Source organism: Puma concolor, chromosome B4 (assembly GCF_028749965.1).
Source record: "Puma concolor isolate L17-30 chromosome B4, mPumCon1.1.hap2, whole genome shotgun sequence".
In the NCBI taxonomy this organism is placed as follows: domain Eukaryota; kingdom Metazoa; phylum Chordata; class Mammalia; order Carnivora; family Felidae; genus Puma; species Puma concolor.
Genome location: NC_141673.1, coordinates 11,118,091 through 11,141,090, shown reverse-complemented (window position 1 = coordinate 11,141,090; position 23,000 = coordinate 11,118,091). Strand labels below are relative to the sequence as shown.

General features: G+C 59.9%; 1 protein-coding gene across 5 annotated transcripts in view; it reads right to left on the bottom strand.

The window, feature by feature from the left end:
• Positions 1-14,034, bottom strand: part of TMPRSS6 (transmembrane serine protease 6) — a 41,439-nt gene extending 27,405 nt beyond the window's left edge. Inside the window, exons 1-6 of one of the 5 annotated variants that reach the window (XM_086712351.1) lie at positions 14,015-14,034; positions 7,194-7,390; positions 3,651-3,784; positions 2,388-2,455; positions 1,692-1,876; positions 1,368-1,409 (exon numbers count right to left, since the gene is read on the bottom strand). In XM_086712351.1, the coding sequence (XP_086568477.1) occupies positions 1,368-1,409; positions 1,692-1,876; positions 2,388-2,455; positions 3,651-3,784; positions 7,194-7,389 (625 nt within the window). In that variant the 5' untranslated portion in view covers position 7,390; positions 14,015-14,034. The other 4 variants (XM_086712353.1, XM_086712349.1, XM_086712350.1 and 1 more) reach the window with 4 other exon arrangements.
• Between the last annotated feature and the right edge of the window lie 8,966 nt (positions 14,035-23,000).

Below are 23,000 nucleotides of genomic sequence, written 5' to 3'. Positions count from 1 at the left end.
GTGAGGACACGGTCATCTGATGTCCCCAGAGCAGGCACGGGGCCTGGCATGGGGGAAATGCTCGAAAAAGCCTGTACGAAGAATTTGAATTGTCATCCTCGCCCCATTAGACACCGTGCTCCCGGGGAGCAGGGACTCCAGACGTGCACCAAACCGAATAAAGATAATTACAAAGCAACCGCCAGAAACCTGAGGACGCGTGGACAGCCAGCTCAGGCAAGGGCGGCAGAAAAGCCCATCCAAGACCAAGGGTCACGGTGTGAGTACCGGTGCAGCGGAAGATGATAGGGAGCTACGTAGGGAGATCGATCGATCGATCCCTCCATCCGTCTGTCTTTCACATTCTCCTTTGAACCAGTTTTGCAATATTCTACTGGTTCCCTCGTTAAGAAGTTAAATACATCTTTGATGTGTGCTCACTATAGTTTCGAGAACCATGATTTTAGCTACTTGGAAATCGCACTTTGACCTCATCACCTCCATCCCCCGAAGAAGTGAGCATTTGACCAGCCAGAAGATAAGAGAGGGTAGGACGATGATTTCAATCTTGCCTGCCCCACTGAGAGGGGGCTGATGCCCTCAGCCTGGCCTCAGCTCTGGGTAGACGCTCTAGGTAATGTAAGAAGGAGCTGGGAATTTAGGAGCTTCTGCTCGGGACCACAGGGCACAGCAGCACAGGTTGTGCACTGCACAACCGCAGGAGTCTCCAGTCACGCAGACTCCGATGTGGACAGTGCCGCCTGGCGCTGTGCGGCATGGTGGCCCTGCTGGTACTTTGTTCCCAGGGTGCAGGAGGAGGACTACGGAGCCTCTTGGAGAAAAGCAAAGCGAGTTTGGCAACAGGGCATGGGAGTGGGGGAGGAAGACAGGGCAGATGGGCCTGGCTAAGAAGGGGAAGGAAAATGTGAAGGGAGTATCCTTGAACGTGACAGAAAGATCTCCAAGAGACCAAGGTTTAAATGCGAAGCGGCTGATAACGCTTGGAATTGGCAAGAGTATTTTCTACCATTAGTGGAAACCGTAGCTTTCCACTAAACTGAGTTTGGCGATAAAAAAAGGAGAGTCACGTTTATGCGCAATTAACCCGGCTACTCACTCCGACACCCCGCACAGGCAACGCGCGCGCGCGCACACACACGCACGCGCACGCACGCACGCACGGGGGTACCATCCCTCCCGTCCCCTGCGGGCCCAAGCCTCGCTCGGGACTCATCACCAAGCCCACCACGGCAGCCCCCCCGGGTCCCTCCAGGCCACTGCTCCCCGCACCCACCGGAAGCCACGCGGCCCCCCGACACTCGACCAAAGCCAAGCGCAACAGCGACTCAAAACGAAGCGGAGGGGAAAGAAAAACCCCAGGCGCGTACCCAGCGTGGCGTTCAGGGCAACTATGTCTTTCACGCTGGCCTCTGTTAAAAGGAAACGAACAGACAAATCAACGAAGACCAAAGGTAAATAAATAAAACGAAATGAAAAAGTGCAAGTAAAAATTGCAGCCACCATCAGAGCCAGCCTGCCTGAGATTGACCCTGAGTGCCGACCCCCTACCGCCCCGCAGTGGTCCTGGCTCCCGGGGTGGGGGTGGGGGTGGGGGTCGCTCGGAGACCACCCCACCCCTACCCTGAGAGCATCCAGGCCTGCGGAGCCCTCACCGGCCCGCCCCACACCCCCCGCCCCTCCCCAGTACTGACCCAGGATCACCAGGCCCTCGGGGTCCACCTCGTAGTCGGCCCTGTAGGGGGCGGGGGCCGAGCCGTTGGCCGTGGACTGTATCTCCTCCGCCAGCAACGCCCGCACCACCTCGGGGCTCAGCATCGGCCGGCGGTGCTCGGGGATTTGGAGGATGAACCAGAAGAAGCAGGTGAGAGGCCCCTCCCTAAGGCAGGCAGAAGGCGAGGCGGGTGGGAAGGGGCCGGACATCTGGCTCCGGTGGGGGAGACAGCCAAGCTTGGCTCGTGCCCACTCCCCCCCCCCCCACTCCCCCCCCCCCCCCCGCGCTGTCTTCCCCCTTCACGTGGAAACCTCCTCCCGACAAACCCGGAGCGAGGCGCTCTCTACCTCCAGGCCGCGCGCGGGCGGGGTTCAGGGGTGTGCCACCGGCCGGAGCCGGACATGCACGGGACAGCTGGGCCACCCCGACTCCCGTGCGGCGTACGCGCGCCGCACAGCCACGGTCTGGCGTGAGCCCCACCGCGGCCTTGTGCCCATTCTACAGGTGAGGAAACCGAGCTCCGCGAAGGGAAGGCCCATGTCTCGGTGTCCCCATTTTTAAAAACAAGGCCATCGCATCGGAAGCCGCCAGCACCCGCTCCTTGTCTCTGAGTCTCAGGTTCTAGTGAGGGCTGGGGGTGGGGGTGGGGGTGGGGGTGGGGCCCGGGGCGACTCACCCAAACGAATAGACTGAGCTGGAGTTGTAGTAAGGCCCCAGGCGGGTGCTAGCAATGAGCTCCTTGAGCTAAAAGGAGAGGAGACAGCAGCACCCTGGGGACCCTCTGCGGAAACCCCCTCCCACCTGCGCGTGTCCTTTGCCCTTGTCGGTGGCCCTGCTTGACAGGAACCCACCGGGTGGAGAGGCTTGCCCGAGGTCACCCAGCGGAGGAGCGGCGGAAAACAAACTTGACCCCCGTTCCTTTCCCCTCTCCCCATACCTAGGCCTTGCCCCTCAACGCTGCCGCCTACGCCAGACCACCGATGGCTTCCGTCCCTCCTCGTCAAAAGTCGCCCCTCCACTCCGGAGAGCCCCATTCGGCTCCCGAGTCAGGTCCTCACCCCCCCCCCCCCCCCCAAGCCACCAGCCACGGGGCTGAGCTGGTCGGTTTGCGTGCGTGTTCGCAGCCCGGCGCGGACGGCAGGAGGTGCATTTGCGGAGCATCTCGGACACCTTGAACAACGTCCCTGCCATCCCCTTTCGACCCCGCGCCCCTCTGGATTATCCGCGCTACAGAGGAAAGAGAGCCTTGGGCGCGTCTCCCAGGAGCAAGTCCCGAGACAAGGGTGTGGGGAGAGTGGCTTCTTGGGGGGTGATTCTGGAGAGCACCGGGAGCTGGGGGGCAAGGAGGACAGGCTGGCAGGGGGACAGCCAATGCGGCTGTGAAGGAGGACAGGGCCGTGGGCAGCTGAGGCACCGTCCAACACGGAGCCCTGGGAGGCAGCCCAGAGCTGGCGCCTCACCAAGGCCAAGGGAGCTGGGGTATTTATCTACCCGCGCCCTGTCTGGTGGCTGAAGGTTACTCCCAGGAAGCCCTGCCCCTCAGCACTTCCGGCCTGCCCTCCCGGGCGGGGTGCCATCCCGCAGCCGGAGGGTGGGACGTCCGGGCAGCCCGAGACCATCCCCAGGGCAGGAAACCATCGCCCTGGAGGGGAGGGGATGTGGGTGGGCCCGGACAGCACCCCTGCACGGCCCTGACCTCCCCCAAGGTAAGGCTGCTAGGGAGTGACCATCGGGACTTAACCCAAGTGCGTTTCACCCCCGAGTCCACTGACTTTCCCATCCCCCTGTCCCCCGTTCCCCTCCCGTCGTGCCTGGAAGAGGACCCGGCTCCCAGCGAGGGCTCTGAAGCGACTGACCAACGGGCTTGGCCTGACCGGGGCCCTCCGCGTCCCTCCCCACCCCTCGTCCGTTCCCTCCCTTCCCTGCAGCCCTTCCCTACCATCCTCTGGGCTTTGGCCGTTTCACTGCGGAAGGCACTGGACTCCCGGCGGGCGAGGTCCTGGGAGAAGTGGCGATTGAGCACGCGGAGGCTCCCCGAGTACACCTGGCTGACCGTGACCTCCGCCTTGTACCCTGCCCGGGAAGAAACCAACAAGGTCAGCCGAGGGAGCCTCCGGTCTCCCCGACGCCTTCTCCTGCACCCAAACCCTCAGCTCAGTGGCCGGCATCCCGGGCCTCCGAGGCCCCTCCCCCATCATCATCTTTGCCGCGGACGTCGCGTCTTCCGGTTTGTTCGGCGACAGGGAGGAAAGAAGCCCATAGACGGATGGCGTCCCGAAGGCTCCCAGGCAGAAGCTCGGACACAAGAATCAGTCCAGGATACAGACCACACGAAAACCAGGGGACCCGCGTGGCCGAGAAGGTCAGGTTTGCGCGTTAGCGCCTCCGTGCATCCTTCCCTTCGCCGGAGTCACAGCCCTGGGTCTCTAGCCCCGTTCATTCGTTTATTCACTCAGTCAGCAAATGGTACTTGAGAACCCTACTGTGTTAGCGCTCCAGGTATAACAGTGAAGAAAACAACACCCTGCCCTTAATGGTTTGTTGAGCAAGAAAGGCAGACAATAAATGAACAGTTAGAGGCGTCAGTGCCGCAGAGATCAGGGGTGAGGGCGGGCCGCGACCTGGCGGCCAGGGAAGAAGGCGGATGTTAATCTACAGAAAAAAAAAACGTTCCAGGCAGAGGGACCAGCAAGCGCAAAGGCCCTGAGGCAAGGAGCTCATGTGGTGTACTTGAGGAACACAAGGAGGGAAGGAGGGGAGAGTAGGAAGAGATGGGAGGGGGGAGGGACTGGGGGGGGACTTGGGTTTTGCCATGAGGCGGGAGCGGGGGGAGGTTTAAAGGGGAGAGGTTAGGTGCTTTGATCTGCTTTCTAAATCGGTCCCCCTGGTGTTGTGCGAACGGGCTGTAAGGGGGCAAGGGCGGAAGCAGGGAGCCCCGCGGCCGTCGGGGGAGGGGGTCTCCTACAGTCCAGTGACAGTGGCCAGGCGAGGGGCGACCAGGCCTGCTGGCTAATTGGGGCTGGGGTGTAAAAACGTGGAGCAAAGGGGGGCACGGCTGGAGGGTCGGGATGGCCACTGTGTGGGCTGGGGGGTGCGGGTCCGGAGGAAGCGAGGGAGAGCCGTGGGCTGCGGTCCGAGGTGCCCTTAGACATCCTGGTGGAGGGCAAGCCCCGGCGACAGAGGAGCCCAGGCTGGACGGGTTTGGGAGTCACCGGGGTATAAAGGACATTTAAGGCCAGGGGCACCGGATGAGACCCTGAAAGAAGAAGGCGGACTAGGGAGAAGGGGAGCCCTCGACCAGCGAAGGACACGCGGGAGAAGCAAACAGTGTGAGCTGGGGGAAAAAGAAAATGTGGGGCGCCCTGGAAGCCACGTGAGGAGAGGGTTTCGAGGAGGAGGGAGCGAGGGGCCTGGTCAGATGCTGCCGGTGGCTCAGGTGCAAGGCGGACAGAGGGCCGGACGTCAGATGTAGCGACGTGATGACTGGCGACTTTGGCAAGTGCCGTCGGGGGTGGGGATGGGGAGCCAGATTGGAGAGGGTACCGGAGAGGCTGGGGATGCAGAAGTAGAGACGGGTCTCTCGAGGAGTTTGCTGCAAAGGGGGGAGCGGAGAAATGGGGGGGGGGGGGCGCCCGCGGGATTTGGTGCCGGGAAGAAGAAAGCATGAACGGTCACCCAGGCGAGCAGGGGAGGGTAAGTTCGAGGAAGACAGAGCTGGGCAGTCATGAGGGCCCCCAGCGTAACTAGGAGGCACCCCAGGGCCCAGGACCTGCCCGCCTGGGGAGCCAGCCCCTACTCTCCCCCGGACCCCTTTCTAGAGTCCGACTGCCACTTAACCAGTCATTGGCTTGTCACTTTGGGCTTCTCCTGCTCCAGTAGCACAGGCCCCCTGTCTGTCTCCCCTTCTAGATTCATCGCCTCACCCAGCACCCGGAGCACAGCATGAGACTGGGCGGGAAGAATCCTTCAAATAGCTCCTGGAAGTCCCTCCTTTTACCCTTAAATCCCTTTGGGGGCTTTGGAGCACCCCCCCCCCTCCGCTGGGTCCTCAGCCCCAGGGAGCACCCCCTCCCCGAGGGGTGAATGTACTCCCGGAGCAGAATCAGGAGCAATTAGATTCCTCAAAGAAAGACGATTGGCCCTTGGGTTCCTGGCCCTCCAGCCCGACACCGCGGTTTACCCCGAAGACTAATCATCCCGAGGCCTCGGCAGCTCTGTGCTATCTGGGGTACTGGGTTCCTGCCAGTGGTGAAATGCACACAGCTTCCACCCCTACCCCCCCACCCCCCGGCCTGCCCGCATCGCTTGGCTCTGAGCGGATTCACAGTCTAAGTCATGGCCAGCAGGTGCATCAGGCCTAGGCTTCCTAACAGCATGGCCCAGGGGCCGGCTCCAGACAATCCCTACCCCGACGCCCGCTGGAGCTGGGCCTAGGCTGATGTCTCTGATGCCTACTCCATAGTGGGTCCCCGTTCCCTTCAAAGGGCCCGACATTCCACCATGAGACTCAGCCAGTAAGGAGACTATCTAACTTCCGCGGAGTGTTTATGGGAAGTCTCTGATGGCTTGGGCAAGGTGCATTGTCTCCACTCTGGTTCCTTGGCCGCTCACCTTCCTCTGTCCTAGCCCATGCCGTGCTTTCTGGTGAGGGCAGGGGGCTATCTTCAGAGCCTGGCACAGAGCCTGGGGCACAGAAAGTGCTTGGTACTGAATAAGGGAGTGGATGAATGAATGAATGAATGAACGAATGAATGGAAGGACAGACAGATGGACCCAAGAACATGGGCCCGTTGCTCCTGGGTCTCCCGGGGACCAGTTGAGGGCTGTGATACCAGAGGGGGAGGCCAAACTTCAGACCAAGGCCAGCGTCCCCTGGCCGCCTGCTCTGGACACTCCAGATCCCCCTTCCCCGTGTGTTGAATTGTAAGCGTGCCCGAGTTTGGGTGTGAAAGCCATCTCTGTGCAGGGACACTCCCCCGGGCGTCTGAGTCCTGTGTCTCCCTCCCCTTCATCCCCACTCATGCTGGGTCCTGGAGACCCAGAGGCGACAGCTGTGGTCCCCACCCCAGGTGCCAGGTACCTCCCGTGCCGCTGGGCCTCCTCCCACAGAGCCGACTGGCTCTGAGCCCAGGGGCAACCCAGGAGGGCTTCAGGCAAGTGGAGGCAATGTTTACACTCCTGCTTGTCAGTTCACAGGAATTGGGTGCTGTGAGAATACGCCTTCCCCCGCTGGAGGGAGCTGGGGGCGCTTGACTCCAGCAAGGAACTTGCCCTTGACCTGAGCCCAGGACCTAGAACGTAGGTGCAGGAGGTCTCCCATCTCACAGGACGGCAGAAAGACTCAGAGAAGAAGTGCCTTGCCCAAGTTCACGCAGTGAACTCCGCATTCCCCGAGCCTGGACTTCCGGTCTCTCCTGGTAAGCCCCCGACGGCCATCCCAATTCCTCCCCAGGCGCCTCTCCCGGACGGGCCCACCGGTTACCTAGGAAATACCAGAGCAGGACCCCCACCGAAGCCAGCACGACAAGGGCCAGCCACAGGGGCACCAGGCGGAGGTAGTCCCGGGCTTTTCTCTTGGAGTCCTTGGGGGCCTTGAACATCCCCTCCGGCTCTGCCTCCTCGCCATCACCTCCATCGCCCTGTCCGCCAGCTGCCTGGGGGGCCTCGGCCGTGGGCATCCTGGTGGAGAAACAGACCCGGGTTGGAAACGACCCGGCGTCGGCAAAGGAGCTTTTGCCGAATACCAAGGGTGCACGGAAGACAGCAGCCCCGCCTTTGGGATGGGAAGTCCGCGACTCTGGAAGGCGGTGATTGAGAGAGGGCACGAGCCACCTCCTAGGGTCTTGGGGCCGCTCGCTCCAGAGGACAAGCGGAGCTGGACTCCGTCGGGCTCTGGAAACGCCACCTTTGCGGCCGCACCGGCCTCTCTGTGGTCCGAGGACAGAGATGGGGCTTCGGTTCCCAAGCCCCCCACCGCCCCGCGATGGTACCCGCAGCCGGAGAGCCCGGAGTGCAAATTTCTATCAACCAGCTCCTCGAGCCCTTGGCCTTCTGTCCGCTCAGGCGAGTTCCTTCCTCTCGGTTCTCCGTGGCACAGCGTCCCGAAATACCGCTGCCTTCCATTCACGTAAACACTCCCCTGGCAGCCCCTGAGCCAGTACAATGCTGGGCCAGACCCCTGCCCTTCCAGAAGTGCGCCCTCTGGTCTCCCCGCCCCCCCCCCCCAGCCGAGAGTGTCTTCGGGCCAGAGGAGGCACAAACTAAAATTCATCGAGCGTCTCGGGAACACTTTTCATCTGCTCACCCAGGGGCGTGGGGCTTGTTGTCCCTCTGCGTTCCCCTTCCTCGGGCCCACGCTGTGTGGACACTTTACGTGTCTGCCTCAAACCTCCAAACACCGTTCGAGGTTCCGCACCCATTGGGCAGAGGAGGAAGCCGACGGCCGGAGCGTTACAGCAACAGCTCAGTCCGGGATTTTCCTAGGCTCAATTTCCCAATGCGGTTTGAGGATCTGTCACTCACGATCAGCCCCGTTTTACAGATGAAAAACCCGACGCCCTAGAGGCTAAGCCACACTGGCCCAGGGTCACACAGCAGGAAGATGAGGATCAAGCCCGGGGGTGGGTGGGGGGGGGGTTCTGTCTCCCTGCTCCTGCCAGGACCCTGGGCTGCTTCCTGTAAATGAGCTGTTCATTAACAGATCATGACTTCATAACAACCGGATGTTGCCGCTTTCAGTGCCCTGGGTCTGCGGCTGTATCTTCGGAACCCCCCAAGGAAACTTCTGGGTGTTATTTGGCTTTTCAGGGAAGGCCCTTTAGCCATCCACCCACCGGCAGGGTCAGGATGCTAGACCCTCGAGAAGTGTCTCACTGCATCCATAAATGCCACTGTGGCTTTAAAATACACCCCCAGGGGCGCCTGGGTGGCGCAGTCGGTTAAGCGTCCGACTTCAGCCAGGTCACGATCTCGCGGTCGAGATCCCGCGTCAGGGGAGTTCGAGCCCCGCGTCAGGCTCTGGGCTGATGGCTCGGAGCCTGGAGCCTGTTTCCGATTCTGTTGTCTCCCTCTCTCTCTGCCCCTCCCCTGTGCATGCTCTGTCTCTCTCTGTCCCAAAAATAAATAAACGTTGAAAAAAAATGTTTAAAAATAAAATACACCCCCAGATGTGTATGTGGGGGTGAGGGGGTGGGAGGGCTTTCCTTGGGGCTGTGTCTTAGGTTTTCATACAGTGGGTTTTCTGAAAAATGGGGCTCCCCAGCGAAGCTCGAAGCTCTCCCGGCTGGATTCGAGGGGCCTCCTGGCCCTCCTCCTTGCGTCCCTGCTCCCCGTTGCTCCTCTTGGCGTTAAGTCACTGGCTACCAGCCACAGTGACCCTTACAGTGTCCCCTCCCCCCGGAGTGCAAGGGAGGAGGGACTGTTGGCAACCCTCAGCCGGGCTGACGCTCTTCCAGAAGCCATCAGTACCCACGGGGCCGCAGCCGAGGATGGCCGGTGCACATCCTGCGAAGGTCGGGGCAGCCTCGCCCGCCTCCCAAAGCGTCCGCAGCAACCCTGGTGACAAACTGGCCGTCCCGACAGGCTGGCTCGAGGAGAGCCCAGGTCCTCTCTCAGCCCAGGTCCACCGCTTCTGCCAGAGGTGGCCACACCCCTGGTTATATACTCTTGAGCCTGGATCACCAAGGAGCTATTGCGGGATTTCTCGCACCGCCACGGGGACTTGGGGGCACAGAGGTGAGGTTGAGCGGCTTGGCCGGGGTCTCACAGTTGGTTAGAGCAACAGAACCAGACTGTAAACCCAAGCAGAGTAGCGCCCCGACCCCTATGCTCTGCTGGCTCACGCATCATCGGGGTACCGAGGCGGGGGGGAAACGAGGCCCGGAGAAGGTCAGAGGTCTATTAGGGGAGGCGCCTAGGGGAGCAGTCCAGGGTGGGATGTTCAGCAGGCCTCCCCTCCCTTCTCCCCACCCCCGAGACCAGACCTTCACTCCATGGATTTTATCTTCTTTCTAAGTGTCCCTCACTCCCATCTGGGGGGGGGGGGGGCGGACAGTGAGCATCACAGAGGAACCCAGTATTAGCAAAGCCACTGGGCAGAAACCCAAGGTAAGATCGGCCCAAGATGGATCCAGCCCAAGTTGACGGGGGGGGGGGGGGGGGGGGGGGCGGGGGGGCCAATTCATCGGGACCTCCCCATTGCCTCCCACCTGGGCTCCTGGGGCAGACTCCTCCCTGGGAGGACTCCTCCCTGGGGTCCCCATCTCCTGTCTCCTCCAACGTGCCATCACACTGTCACCGGGCAGCACTCCCTGCCCACCTCCAACCGCTCGCCTGCTCAGAACGCCCTCGTGGCCACCTCCGAACCCTTGCTGTAGCGGCCAAGACCCTCCATGCCCACCTTCTCCCGTAACCCTAACTCCCATCCCGCACGTCACCCTGCAGGCCCACAAAGCCACACCTTTGTGCAGCCACGCCCTCCGTCTGAGGACTGCAGGGATCCCTAAAGGCCCCGTGCAAGGCCACCAGCCTGGCGATGGGTCCCCAGGCCCTGGGTAGTAGGCCGCCTCCTCTCCTGGGCGGTCAGATCCCCAGGATGCCTGGCTTTTGGCTTCGTCTCTTCCCCCCACAGGAGAGACAGGCCTGCGTCCTCCTCACCCCTGCTTCCCCGCAGAACCCACAGGCCCTGCTACGTGAATGAGAGAACGAATGGCGAGGGCCCCCAGGTCTCCAGACCCCTGGTACGGTGCTCTCTCCTACACCCTGCTGCCTCCAGGAGGTGGAACCTGGGGCTTGCCTGCCGTGTCCCCCTGAACGACTCCATTTAAAACAAAAAAAAAATTTTTTTTAACGTGTATTCATTTTTTGAGAGACAGAGCGTGAGCTGGGGAGGGTCAGAGAGAGAGGGGGACACAGAATCGGAAGCAGGCTCCAGGCTCTGAGCCATCAGCCCAGAGCTTGACGCGGGGCTCGAACTCACGGACCGCGAGATCGTGACCTGAGCCGAAGTCAGACGCTTAACCGACTGGGCCACCCAGGTGCCCCCGAACCACTCCATTTTTGTCGGGCACCTGCTTGGTGTCGGGCTCTGCACTGGGCACGGGGAAGGGGGGGGACGCGCGCTGGTGAATATGAGCCCTGTCTCCCGTCCTCTTGGGGCTGACAGCCCAGCAGGAGATGGGCAGGTGTGACAAGTGACAGCTGGGAAGATGACCCACGACTCCTGTCTTTTACTATGATACAGTGCCCCCCTCCCTGGTTGGTTCCAGGGTTCAGTCCATCAGAAGGGTCTGTGGTTCTACCCTCCAGCTGCTTCCAGAACCCGACCCCTTCCTGGAACCTCTAGGGCTCCCACCGTCATCCAGGTCAGTATCATCCGTCACCTCGACTCCTGCAGTAGCCAGCTGTGTGGTCACCGCCACTAGCGAATTCCCACACAACCGCCAGAGCGGGCTTTTCACCGTGGGCCCCGCTCGTGGGCCTCACATCGCTCTCCTCCACCTAGAGCGGAGCCCGAAGCCCAGATCACAGCCCACAAGAGCCTATGGGACACGGCCCTGGAGTGTCTTTCTGTCCTCTCCCACCCTCTGCTGCAGCCACACCCAGCTCCTTGCCAGACCTTCCACTATCAAGTACGCGGCACCTCAGGGCCTTTGCACATGCTGTTTCCTCTGCCAGGAACGCTTTTCCTTCAGTTCGCCCCAAGGCCTGCTCCTCTGCTTCCAGGTCTTTTGCTCGAATTTCTTCATAGCCCTTCTGGTGACCTACACTGCATGATGCTGAGTGTCCTTTGTCTGTCTCCTCTCTGGCTGAAAGTGGCATCGGGACAGGGGCTTTATTCTGCCCACCGCTGTGTGCCCTGCTCCCAGGGCAGAGCTCGACCCCCAGTAATTGTCGTCAAGCGAGGGAATGCTGGGATCCCAGCTCCTTCCCGATAGCTGGAGGGCGCTTTGGGCATGCATGGCCCGGCCGACTTCTCCTGCCTTCCTTTCTCTCTGCTTTCTTTTTCCCCTTGACGCTGGACTTCTCAGCCATCAAATTCTAACAATGAAGATGCTAGAAGAGGTATACAGGTCAAGGGCCCTGAGCTCGCTCTGCATGAAAAGCGTCACGCGGGTCATTTCAGGAACCCTGAAAGTTCTTGCTCGTCACCTGGCTTTCCCTCTGCCTGGGCTGCCCTCCTCTGACTTGGCCCGCTCCCAGCTGACCCCTGTGTGCCTCCCACCTCCTCTTGGCAGTTCTCCCAGGGTGCCTCAGGAGGGGTGGCTGCTTCTCTGGAGCATCCCAGGCCTCCCCCATCAACGCGCAGTTCACCTTGGGACATTCTCTGTCCCCTGAGGGTGAGCCCCTGGAAGGAGGGCTGGGTGTGCCCCAACTGACACCGGCTTCTTCTCTGATCTGAGCACCTGGCCCCTTCCCTGGCACCTGCCCCTCTGCCCTCCAGCTCTCCCTGACCCTCAGAGCGTCCTCAGTCGGCCCACCGGAAGCTGAGCTCCCCGGGGGGGGGGGCAGGGCCGGGCCACCCCCCCTGCCTGCCAGCCCTTTACTGGACAATGTTGCGAATCACATTGTATCTCAGCCTCCAGCAGCCTGGGATGTTCTGCTTTGTTATCTCTATCTAATAGTTGGGGGAAACCAGGTACGGGGAGAGAAAACGACTTGCCCAAGGTCACTGAGCCACCGCAGGGCAGAGCGGGGAGGAACAGACCAGAAATCTCATCTAGAGCCGTGGAAGGCACCTTCCAGCGAGGAGGACCCGGGCCTGGAGCAGATCCCTGCTACGAGCCACGTGGCGTGCGCCCGAGGGTGGGGGGAGCGCGTGAAAGTCCCCTCCACACACACGCGAATACGGTATAAATATGTGATAAACCCACACACAGATCACAGAGGCAGACACACGTTCAGGTACACACACATCCGTCTGTGACACACGAACTCACGGGTGCATTCCTCAAACTTCACACACGCGCACGCACGCGCAGAGCCGGCTGCACGCAGCTCCGGGCCTGGGACCTAAGGGTCCCCCGTTCGGCGCAGCGTGAGGCTCGGGGCCCGTCTCCCACACCCGAGAGCCCAGGTGGGTGCGTAGGTAGGGAGCAGGGCACATCCAGTGTTGCGGAGTGTGGGTGGGGAGCTCGGCCTGGCAAACGGGGCCCCTCCTCCGCCCAGTCCCTGGCCCAGGGTCCACCGGCCGCACCGGAACCCAGGCCTCCCAGCCCCCGGAGCCCGCAGTGTACCCACTGCCCCCGTGCCTGCCCATATACCTGGCCTCACTCCGCCCCGTCTCGCCCCCACCCCGGCTCTGGGGACCCCTCGCCCTCTGCTTACCCAGTCGCTGTCTGGCCAACGGGGCCCTGAAGACCTGTTCTCAGAGCAGGGCCGGAGGCTCCAGCCCCAGAGAGCCAGGCCTGGCTCTCAGAACGGACACTGTCACCGGGCCATTCTTAGATCCTGGTCCCCCGTCCCGGAGGCCCCCGCTTACCTCTGGGAGTGGCAGGTGGGTGCCGGGCCTGCACGCAGGCCCCAGAGCCTCTGTTTGTCCAGGCCAAGGTCTCCCTGCCCCCACCAGCCAGCCTGGGCTGGATCAATGGCCCAGAGCCATGGCCGGGCTGTCTGGCCCTTGTCCCCTGTGGCCTGTGGCCCCAGGCTCCATGGGCCTTCTGCCGGGTTCAGGTCAGCACGGTGACTGAGCCCAGGTAAACAGGCCGGAGGCAGGAGACAGGCAGCGCCCGCCCCACCCCACCCCACCCCGCCCCGTGGGCACCCCGGAGGCTGGCGGGCAGGTGCAGGAGATCCGAGCTCTCCCCTGAGGCCTGTTGCCTGGTGACGTTCCTGCCTGGTTACAGCCCCCGGTCCCCTAGAGCATGAGGTTGGGGGGGAGGGAGGGACTGAGGATGGGGGGCTGTGCAGAGGCCCGGGCGGCGGGGGCAGGGGCTCATGCGGGTCTCCTTACCTAGACTGGGGACCCCGGAGGAGCCAGTGGCCCGGGAGAGAGCAGGAGGCTGGGCCCCTGTGGTCCGGGGACAGAAAGGGGGAAAGCGGGGTCTGATGCTACTTTTCGTTCAGCTGGACGTGATTTCAACTCCTCCCTGATTCTATAGAGGGGTGCTCTCCATTGAGGCGGCCACTGGCCACAGGGGGCCCCTGAGCCCCTGAGGTGCGGCCAGTCCGACCTGAGACGCGCTTGTGGTGAGATCCAAGCCTCAGGGCGAACAAAGAACGTCCGACACCTCAGTGAGAAGTTTCCACATTGATTACACGCCGGCTGTATTGGGTTAAACAACAACTTATCGCAATTCATCTCACCTGCTTTGTGATGTGTGTGTTGTGTGATGTGGCCGTTAACACTGACGTCACGATGGCCAGGCAGACGCGGAGGGGCTGACCCGAGTGGAGTCCGAAGAAGCCGTGTCGCAAGGAGGGGGAGGTGTGAGTGAGGAGGGTCGGGGTGAAGGGCACAGCTCTACACCGCGCACTGGCTGCAGGGAGGCTGGCTGGGAGGGGGGTGGGGGGCACCTTTCCTGCCCCCGCCGGGACCCTGGGACTGAAGCCCCCAGCCTTGCCCCACCTCCTGTCACCGCAGCCCCCGGGAAATCTTCCCTCCTCCCTCCAGCCTCCCCTCTTCCCCTCCTCCCGGCCCCCGCCCCCCACCCTGCTGCAAACTTTCCGAGGGGAAGGGGGTTCTTGGGAGGGCGTGGGGCAGAGAGACTGAGACTTGCGTCTGAGCCGCATCCTGTCGTTTCAGAAGGCAAGGTGGCCCCAGACCGTAGCCGGACGGTCTGAAAAGCAGGCCTCGTTCAATCGGCACCCTCTGTACTTGGCGGCCACCCGGCCATTGATTGGCCACGGCCCGGGGGGAGGGGCTGGGACTGGGGGGTTGGGGGGGGCAGCAAATTGCTGAGCGGGGCGTTTAAAAGCAAAAGTGCAAGGATGTCAACTCCCCAAGAGCTCAGAGAGCCACCACGGGCGGGGGACAGCCTGCCCCGGAGTCAGGGCTCCTCTCGGTCCTCAGGGCAGCCATGCGCCCTGGACACCCTTGTCCCGTGGCAGGGGGACACAGTCCCACACAGACGGGATAAGAGCCTCAGTGTTCCCAGGGTATCTGCATTTCACGTTCACACTGGGTCCCCTTGGTCTCTAGGGACAGAGAAGCCACCTGGAGGCCTGGCCAGTGAGGCTTGGCGGCCAAGGGACACAGCAGGCTTGATCCATCAGGACAGGGAGGGACAGACCTCAGTGGGCCCACCACACTCAGGGGATGAGGATCCAGCCAGACGTTGGAGAGTTCGAGGACCTGACTGGAGTCCTAGCTCTACCTCTTAGTGACCTGGCGAGTCATGTCACCTGCCCAGGCTGCCATCTTGTCAGCTGTGGAAGGGAGATGATAAAGAATCATCTGGAGTCGGGAAGATGGAAGGGGATAGAATTCGCGGGTGCTGTGCCCTCTACACGGGAGGCCTTTCTTTTCATCCGAGGTGGGAGTGAAATTAGAGGTGGGGACGGGCAGGGACGCCTGGGTGGCTCAGTCGGTTGAGCATCCGACTTCGACTCAGGTCATGATCTCGCGGTCCGTGGGTTCGAGCCCCGCGTCGGGCTCTGTCCTGACAGCGTGGGGCCTGCTAGGAACCCCGTGAAGACAAAGGCTTGGTCTGTCCTGACCCCGTTGGATCCCAGCTGGGCTCACGGGACACACACACGCTCGCTGAGCGAGCAAATCTTTTGATGACGATCTGGTGGGTGTTTTGAGCTCTGGGCCGCGAGCTGGGCCCCTCCCGGGGATGCCTCAAGTCCAGGGTTGGGAGTGGGAATCCGTGACTCTGCTCAGCTGAGGAGGAGACTGAGGTTCCGGGGACGAGAGGCTGACTTGCCCCGGGTCCCACCGCCCGTCGCAGGGGCTCTGGCCTGATCCCTTTGATGGGAGCGGTGTCGTTTTTCTGGGATGCCACGAAGAATTACCGTCCCCGGGGCTGGAAACAACAGAAATGCGTTCTGTCAAGGTTCTGGAGGTCAAGATCAAGTGTCAGAGGTCTAGGCTCGCTCTGGAGGCTCTAGGGAAGATTCCTTCCCTGCCTCGTCCTAGCTTTTGGGCATGGCTAGCGACCCTTGGCATTTCTGAGGTCCAGGGGCTGCGGTGGGGGCCGCGGGGGCGGGCCCCTTGTGTGCCACCCAGATGCTGTCTAGACAGGCGATGGGGAGGACCGAGCTCCCCTAGGCTCCAAGGCGGTGTCTTCGTTTTCTAGAACTGTCCTAATAAGGTACGGCCGATGGAGTGGTGTCGAACGACAGAAATTTATTCTCTCACCGCTCGGGAGGCTAGAAGTTCGTGATCAAGGTGTCGGCAGGACTAAGCTCCCTCCGAAGGCTCTAAGGGAGGATGCTTCCTGCCTCTTCCCAGCATTAGAGGTTGTTGGCCATCCTTGGAATTCATTCAATCTCCGCCTCCATTGTCACATGTCACGTGTCTGTCTCTGGATCCCTCCTTTCTTATAAGGACGCCAGGCGTGCTGGATTAGGACCCACCTGATGACCTCATCTGATGTACATCTGTGAAGAGCCCTGTCTCCAAAGAAGGTCACATTCATAGCTATCAGGAGTTCGGACTGCGACATATCTTTTAGGGGACACAAGGTCAACCCCTCCCGGGCAGGGGGAGAGGGGTGGGAACAGGGAACTACTGTTCCAAAGGTCCAAGTGACCCTGAGTCCTCAAGTCGCTTCTTTTTCTTTTTTTTTTTAATTAAAAAAAATTATTTTATTTTACTTTTGAGAGAGAGAAGCAGAGTGTGAGCAGGGGAGGGGCAGAGAGAGGGGGAGACACAGACTCCGAAGCGGGCTCCAGGCTCCAAGCCGTCAGCACGGAGCCCGACGCGGGGCTCGAACTCACGAACCGCGAGATCATGACCTGAGCCGGAGTCGGACGCTAAACCGACGGAGCCACCCGGGCGCCCTCCCTGCTTCAGAAGCACGTTCCCTCTGCACGCCTGAGCTGCTACCCCTGCCTTGGTCTGCCCCCTCACAAACACAGATGTAACCTGTCACATCCCCCTCCTTGTGGCCTCTGGGAGCCGTCTCACGGCTGGGAGGAAGGAAGCTCCGTGAGCTGCACACATCTTTCCAGTTGCCTTGACCAAGCCTTTAGGGGCTGCCCCGGTAGGGGCCCCGGAGGCCACCTCTGTCACCTCTGCCCAGCACACGGTGAACGTAGAGTAACTCGCTCGCTCTCTCATTACACGGGTGTCAGCACCAACAGGGTGCCGGCCTGTGCTGGGCCCCAGGGCCACAGAAACAAACGAGGCTCAGTCCCGGTCCTTGAGGGATGCAGCTCAGCCGGGGGAAGACGGACAGTGCGACAGATGCCAGACTGTTCTCTCAGCAGCAGGCAGAGAACGAGGCCCTCAGCAGCACGTAGGGACACTCCTTAGGAATAAGAATCTGTCAGGATGGCCTGTCATCGACTCAAGTGTGAGACCTCACAGGAATCACTGCCTCAGTGACCCTACTTCCCTCGCCTATAGAGGGATTCAAGGCTCGTAAGGGCTTCCGGTACCCTTATGGAGGCCCTAAGGCTCTGCGATTTTGTGGGGCGCCTGGGTGGCTCCGTAGGTTCAGCGTCCGACTCCGGCTCAGGTCATGATCTCGCAGTCCGTGAGTTCGAGCCCCGCGTCAGGCTCCGTGCTAATGGCTCAGAGCCTGGAGCCTGCTTCGGAGTCTGTGTCTCCCTCTCTCTGCCCCTCCCCTGCTCATGCTCTGTCTCTCTCAAAGATGAAGAAATGTTAAAAAAAAAAAAAAAAAGACTCTGTGACTTTGTGATACAGTTAACCAGACATGGGCTGGCCTCATCCACCACCCCCCCCCAACAGAAGAAAAATGGCCATTTCACTCCATTTTGCAGGTGAGAAAGTGCAGATGTCACTTGTCAACATCTCACTTGTCAACATCACACAGCCGGGAAGTGCTGGGATTCAACCCCAGGACCCCCTGATGTCAGATTCCCCCAGTGACCACCCCCCTTCTGGGTCTGTGTCCCTCCCCCTTGGGGCCCCTCACCCCTTCTGTCCCAGCTCTGGGTCCTGGCCTCTGGCCTCTGGCCTCTGTGTGCAGGCACAGTTAGAGGAGGACTCAGCAGGTCCCGGCCTGGCCCCTTGACACTTTCCCAGCCAGAGGTCAGGGGAGTGGCTTCTGATCAGGGGTTTGGGGGTTGAGGCCACAGCCGGGGACACAGAATGGAAACTCCTCATGCGTCACCCAGCCTGTCCTCCTCCACTGTGCGGTCCCTCCTGGCGGCGGGGGCTCCCGGAACACGCTGGTGGGGGGAGGTCACCAGCAGGCCTGGGACTGGAACCCAGCTCACCTGCTTCCCAGTCCTGTGCTCTTCCCAGGGCTCTGCCCAAAGATAAGTTTTTAAGACTAAAAACCATCAGGCAATAAAAAACTTCCAAGGCACACAGAAGTCCAAGTTTCAACAGATACGTGTACGTTTTTTCTGGTCTCAAAATGCTGTCACAAGCAGGGCTCCTCCCCTGCGGGCAGTTCAGTTTGAGGGCCCAGATCCAAAGGCTGGAGGCATAGAAGCTTCTCCAAAGAGCGGCTTTCTGGCTGCCTTGGAGGAAGCAGCCAGCGCTGGCTCGGGTCCCCCGCCCCCTCCGAGTGCCTCTCTCCTCTGGATACCTTGTGTCATCAGGGCAGCTGTCAACCCAGATGTGGCCGTGATGGCCTGTGGGCTCTGTCCTTTCTGCCGTCCACGTTGGTTCCAATTTATATACAAATTCAGGTTCTTGGACCTTGTGTGTCCTTCCCTCCTTCCCTTCCTTCCTTCTCTCACCCATCCAGCAATACGCACATTCACTCAATGAACACCCTGTGGCAGGCGCTGGGAGGGACAGCGGTGGGGACAAGGGCCTGTGAGGATCCTTTAGTGTCCCTTCAAGAGCTGCCTTCATTGAGCACTTAGCACGCCTGAGCCTCTGTGCTAAGCACACGGTGTTATTCACTCACTTGATCTCCACAACAACACCATGAGGGAAAGAAAGAGGTACTATTCTGAGCCCATTTTATTTTATTAAAAAAAAAAAAGTTTTTTTTAATGTTTATTTATTTTTGGGACAGAGAGAGACAGAGCATGAACGGGGGAGGGTCAGAGAGAGAGGGAGACACAGAATCTGAAACAGACTCCAGGCTCTGAGCTGTCAGCACAGAGCCCGACGCGGGGCTCGGGCTCACAGACCGCGAGATCGTGACCTGAGCCGAAGTCGGCCGCTCAACCGACTGAGCCACCCAGGCGCCCCTCTGGGCCCATTTTAGGGCTGAGATGACCAAGGCACGGAGTGGCCAGTGACTCGCCCAAGGCCACACAGCTAGAACGCAGGGACGCAAGGATTTGAACCGGGAGGACTTTAGCCCTCACCCGGGCAAGCTTTTTTTCACTGATTCTCAAGTGCGTGCACGTGTAGCGTCTTACCCAGTCTCTCAGCCACGGCACACGTCCCCCAGTGAGTTTGGCGGGGGGGGGGGGGGGGGGGCGGCGGCGGGGGGGGGGGCGCCAGAACCCTGGGCCCTCACCCCTGCGTTCTCCTATCTCAAGGCCACTGTTGTTGGGGGTTGGGGGGTAAGCGGTTGGGTTGTTGATTAAACTTAGCTCAGCACGGGTGCCTGGGCCTGGCCACTGTGACAGCCGGGACATCCCCTTGGCTGGCTTGTTCAGAGACATTTTCCACCACCATGATATGACACACTCGAGGCTCCCATCGCAGGGCCCGGCGGGGTGGGTGGGTGGCGAAGGGCTGTGGGAAAGCAAGGCCAGAAGTGCTGAGTGGGGAGAGAGATACAGGTTGGGGGGAGAGGTTCCCCGTCTACAATTCCAGGAAGCCAGGATGCAGAGGGAGGGAGGAACTGGCGGGAGACGCATCATCTTCCTCTGTGCACCTGGCCTCGTGCCACACGCTGGGCCACAGAGAGGAGGCTGGCTACTGTCCTTCTGCGGAGTCCCCAGCCCTGGGTGGGGCAGCGACCGTGGAGAACGCAGAGAGGAGTAGAGGGACAGCCACACCCTCCTCTGTGGAACCTGAGCCTTTATTGGAAATGGGCTGCATGGGAAGCTTCTGGACGAGTCTCCTGAATTGGGGAGGGAGAGGGACCTGTTGCACGGGGCTGTAGCCAGAGAAGCTCAGCCACCCTTCAGCTACTCTGGGATACAGTTGGCCGAGGACGTGGAAGAATTAAGAGAAGCAGGTGGCAGGGGACAGGCGGACCAAGGAGGAGGCTGAGCAGGGACCCGAGCTCAAGGCGATGCTGCCGCCTCACAAGGGTGGGGACGGTCTCAACTACGATTACAATCGTGCAAAGGGGGCTGCTGTTGTCACTTTTTAATCCGTTGCCGGGAACTTTTAAACTTTTAAACTTCCCTGAGCCTCAGTTTCCTAATCTGCAAAATGGGGGACAAAACACCTGCTTTGCTGGGTCTTTTCAGGCGACGAGGGTAAGCTGTGGCTAAATAAATGTGCCTCTTAATCTTTTCTGAACTCATCCAGGATGCCAATAATTGAGAGGGCAGGGGTAGGTATTCACCCCAGGATGGACTGTTTCCTCCGTAATTTGCTCGGTGACCGTGGACGCTGGAAGTTGCTTGGGGTGGGATCTGGGGAGCGGGGAGAGAGCAGGGATACCATGGACTGGGGAGGTGAGGAACAAATATAGTTTGAGAAATTGGAGGTCTGAGAGGCTGGAAGGCCTGCCCACCTCTCCCTCCTTTTCTCTGATCCCCCAGTCTGCCCGGCTGCCTCCTGCTTCCCACTCCGCACCTGACAGGTCTCCCGGGGCTCCCGGCCGCCTGCTTCCCAGCTGGTGCCGCTCCTCTCCCTGCGATCTGACCCAGGCAGGCCTGTCTCTGCCTCGCCCTTCCTGCCCCTACCAGCTGCTTCCTCCTTGCCCCGTCCCCGGAGGCACAGACTCTGACCCACCCAGGGCATGTCACATGGTGGCTTCGGCCCCATCAGTCCACCTGGCGTAAGGTGGCCCCTCATTTCTGCTCACCGCCAGCTCAAGCCTCTCATCAGACCACGGTGGGGACCCTGGGCATGTTCCCTGGGCATGTCTGCTAACTGGCCCCTCTCCGCTTTCCAGCCCCCATCCCTGCCTGGAAAATCTGGCCCGGGAAGATAAGACCTTCCACTGTGGAAGGAATCTCAGGGGGATTATCTGGTCCAGATAGGTCACCAGGTGCCAGCTATGATCATTTGGGACCTGCCTGCGGAGTCTAAAGCCCTACCCAAACTTCGCGGGAAGGAGAGCTGTGATCGGTTAGCGATGTCTGGTATGAGAGGGTGCAATTGATTAGCAATGTCTGCCATGGGTGCAGCTTTGTGAATGTCAGATATCGCCATCTGTGATCTGGTCCAACTGTTCAGAGTCAAAGGCACTGAAAGGGGAAAAAAATTATATATATATATATATATATATATATATATATATATATATATATATACCTTTATTTACATTTATTATATTCAGTTTATATTATATTACTTTATATTACATTAAATGTACATATTAGTCCTATTTTTATGATATTTTATTTTTATTTTCCCATGAGACCATGTCAGAAGGTGCCTAGGCACAGAATAAGAGAAACCTGACTCCTATTAGTGAAAATGATATTCCTTTTATAATCTTTTTGCTTTCTCACTGTTTGGTGCTGGCATGTCTTCAACAGCCTCCCAACACTTGCCAATCTCCTCTTTAAAAAAGTTTTTTAGTGTTTTTGTTTTTTTAATTTATTTTTGATAGAGCGTGAGTGGGGGAGAGGCAGAGAGAGAGAGAGAGAGAGAGAGAGAGAGAGAGACGGAAACACAGAGCCCGAAGCAGGGTCCAGGCTCCGAGCTGTCAGCACAGAGCCCCATGCGGGACTCGGGGGCTCGAACTCGTGAACCGCGAGATCATGACCTGAGGTGAAGTCCGTCGCTCAACTGACTGAGCCACCCAGGCGGCCCGCTAATCTCCTCTTTAAACTAAGAAAGCGGATTTCCAGCTGGCAACAGATGGAGACATTTTATTGTATTTACTTTTTAGAGTTCCCTTTTATTTACAGAGAATAACGGTGTCTCCATTCACGGAAGCAACAGGACGACTTTTCTTTAAATACAAGTAAACAAAATAGTGAATGGAGTTACAGGAAAATATTAAGTACACAGTAACAGAGATGGCACACGCAGGTCACTGATACATACACTACAAATGAGAAATGTAACCATCCCAAGAACGCTTCAAAGTGGAACCTGGCTTGCAGAGCGGCCTCTCGGTTGGTCCCGGGACACAGCGCAAGGGTCTGGGCACGAGCTCGGGTCTGAGGCTCAGATCAGGACCGAGGAGCTCTGTGGCCCAGAACACATGGCATCACATGGTAGGAGGTGGGACGTGAGCTGGCCAGGTAATGAAGCTCTTCCGTGGGAAGGATCCAAGACTCAGACAACCTCAGGAAAGGGGAGTTTATTCTTGTTTTCTAAGGAAAACAAGAATCTTGAGTGAACAGGCAGCAGCCTCCTTGGCAGCAAGAGTCTCTGTAAACAGAGCCCGGCGCTGTCCTCTATACAGGACGAAAGTCCTCCGCAGCCTTCTCCGAGGGCGCCTTTTCCGGAAGGACGCGCTCCCAGGTGCCTGCCTCCCTGAGTGCACCCTCTCGAGACGGAGAGTAACCTGATTGGCCGGTGCGGGCCCCGCCTCTCTGATTGGGCAGAGCTTATTTTCTGAGCCAGCTCATAGGCTGCTTGTCAGCCTATGGGTGGGCTTGTGTCAAGTGCCCAATCAGGGAGGAGCAGGGCCTATAAATAGAGGACCTGTCTGGTCCCCCGCTGAGCTTGGACGAAGTCCTTTCTTGGCTGAGGGTGGTAGTATGGGGGCAAGATTGTGACAGACGTCGCAGGTGTGACCAGTGCAATAGACAAAAGGGAGGAGAGATGGAGAGGTGGTGGGGAGCACCAAGAAGGAAGGGGCCGGCTCTGTGTGTGTCTGTGTGTTTGCGTTGGAGGGGAGAATTGCCATTGTGAAGGGGATGAGCCTCTTGCTGGAATGGGCGTGCTGGAGCCTAGCGGGCATGGGGCTTTGCCTCTCTGAGTCTTGACCTCACACGGGTCAAGGCGCCGGGGGTGCTCTGTGCGGTGGATGACGCCCCCTATGTGAAGGCAGCCGGGCACTGGGAGTCCGAGCAAGACGGTTCCAGACGGTTCATTATCTCATCCGGGGGATACGGTGGGGTGCCAGGTACCCCGTGTCAAGTGCGGTGAACGGAGTTGCGCTTCCGG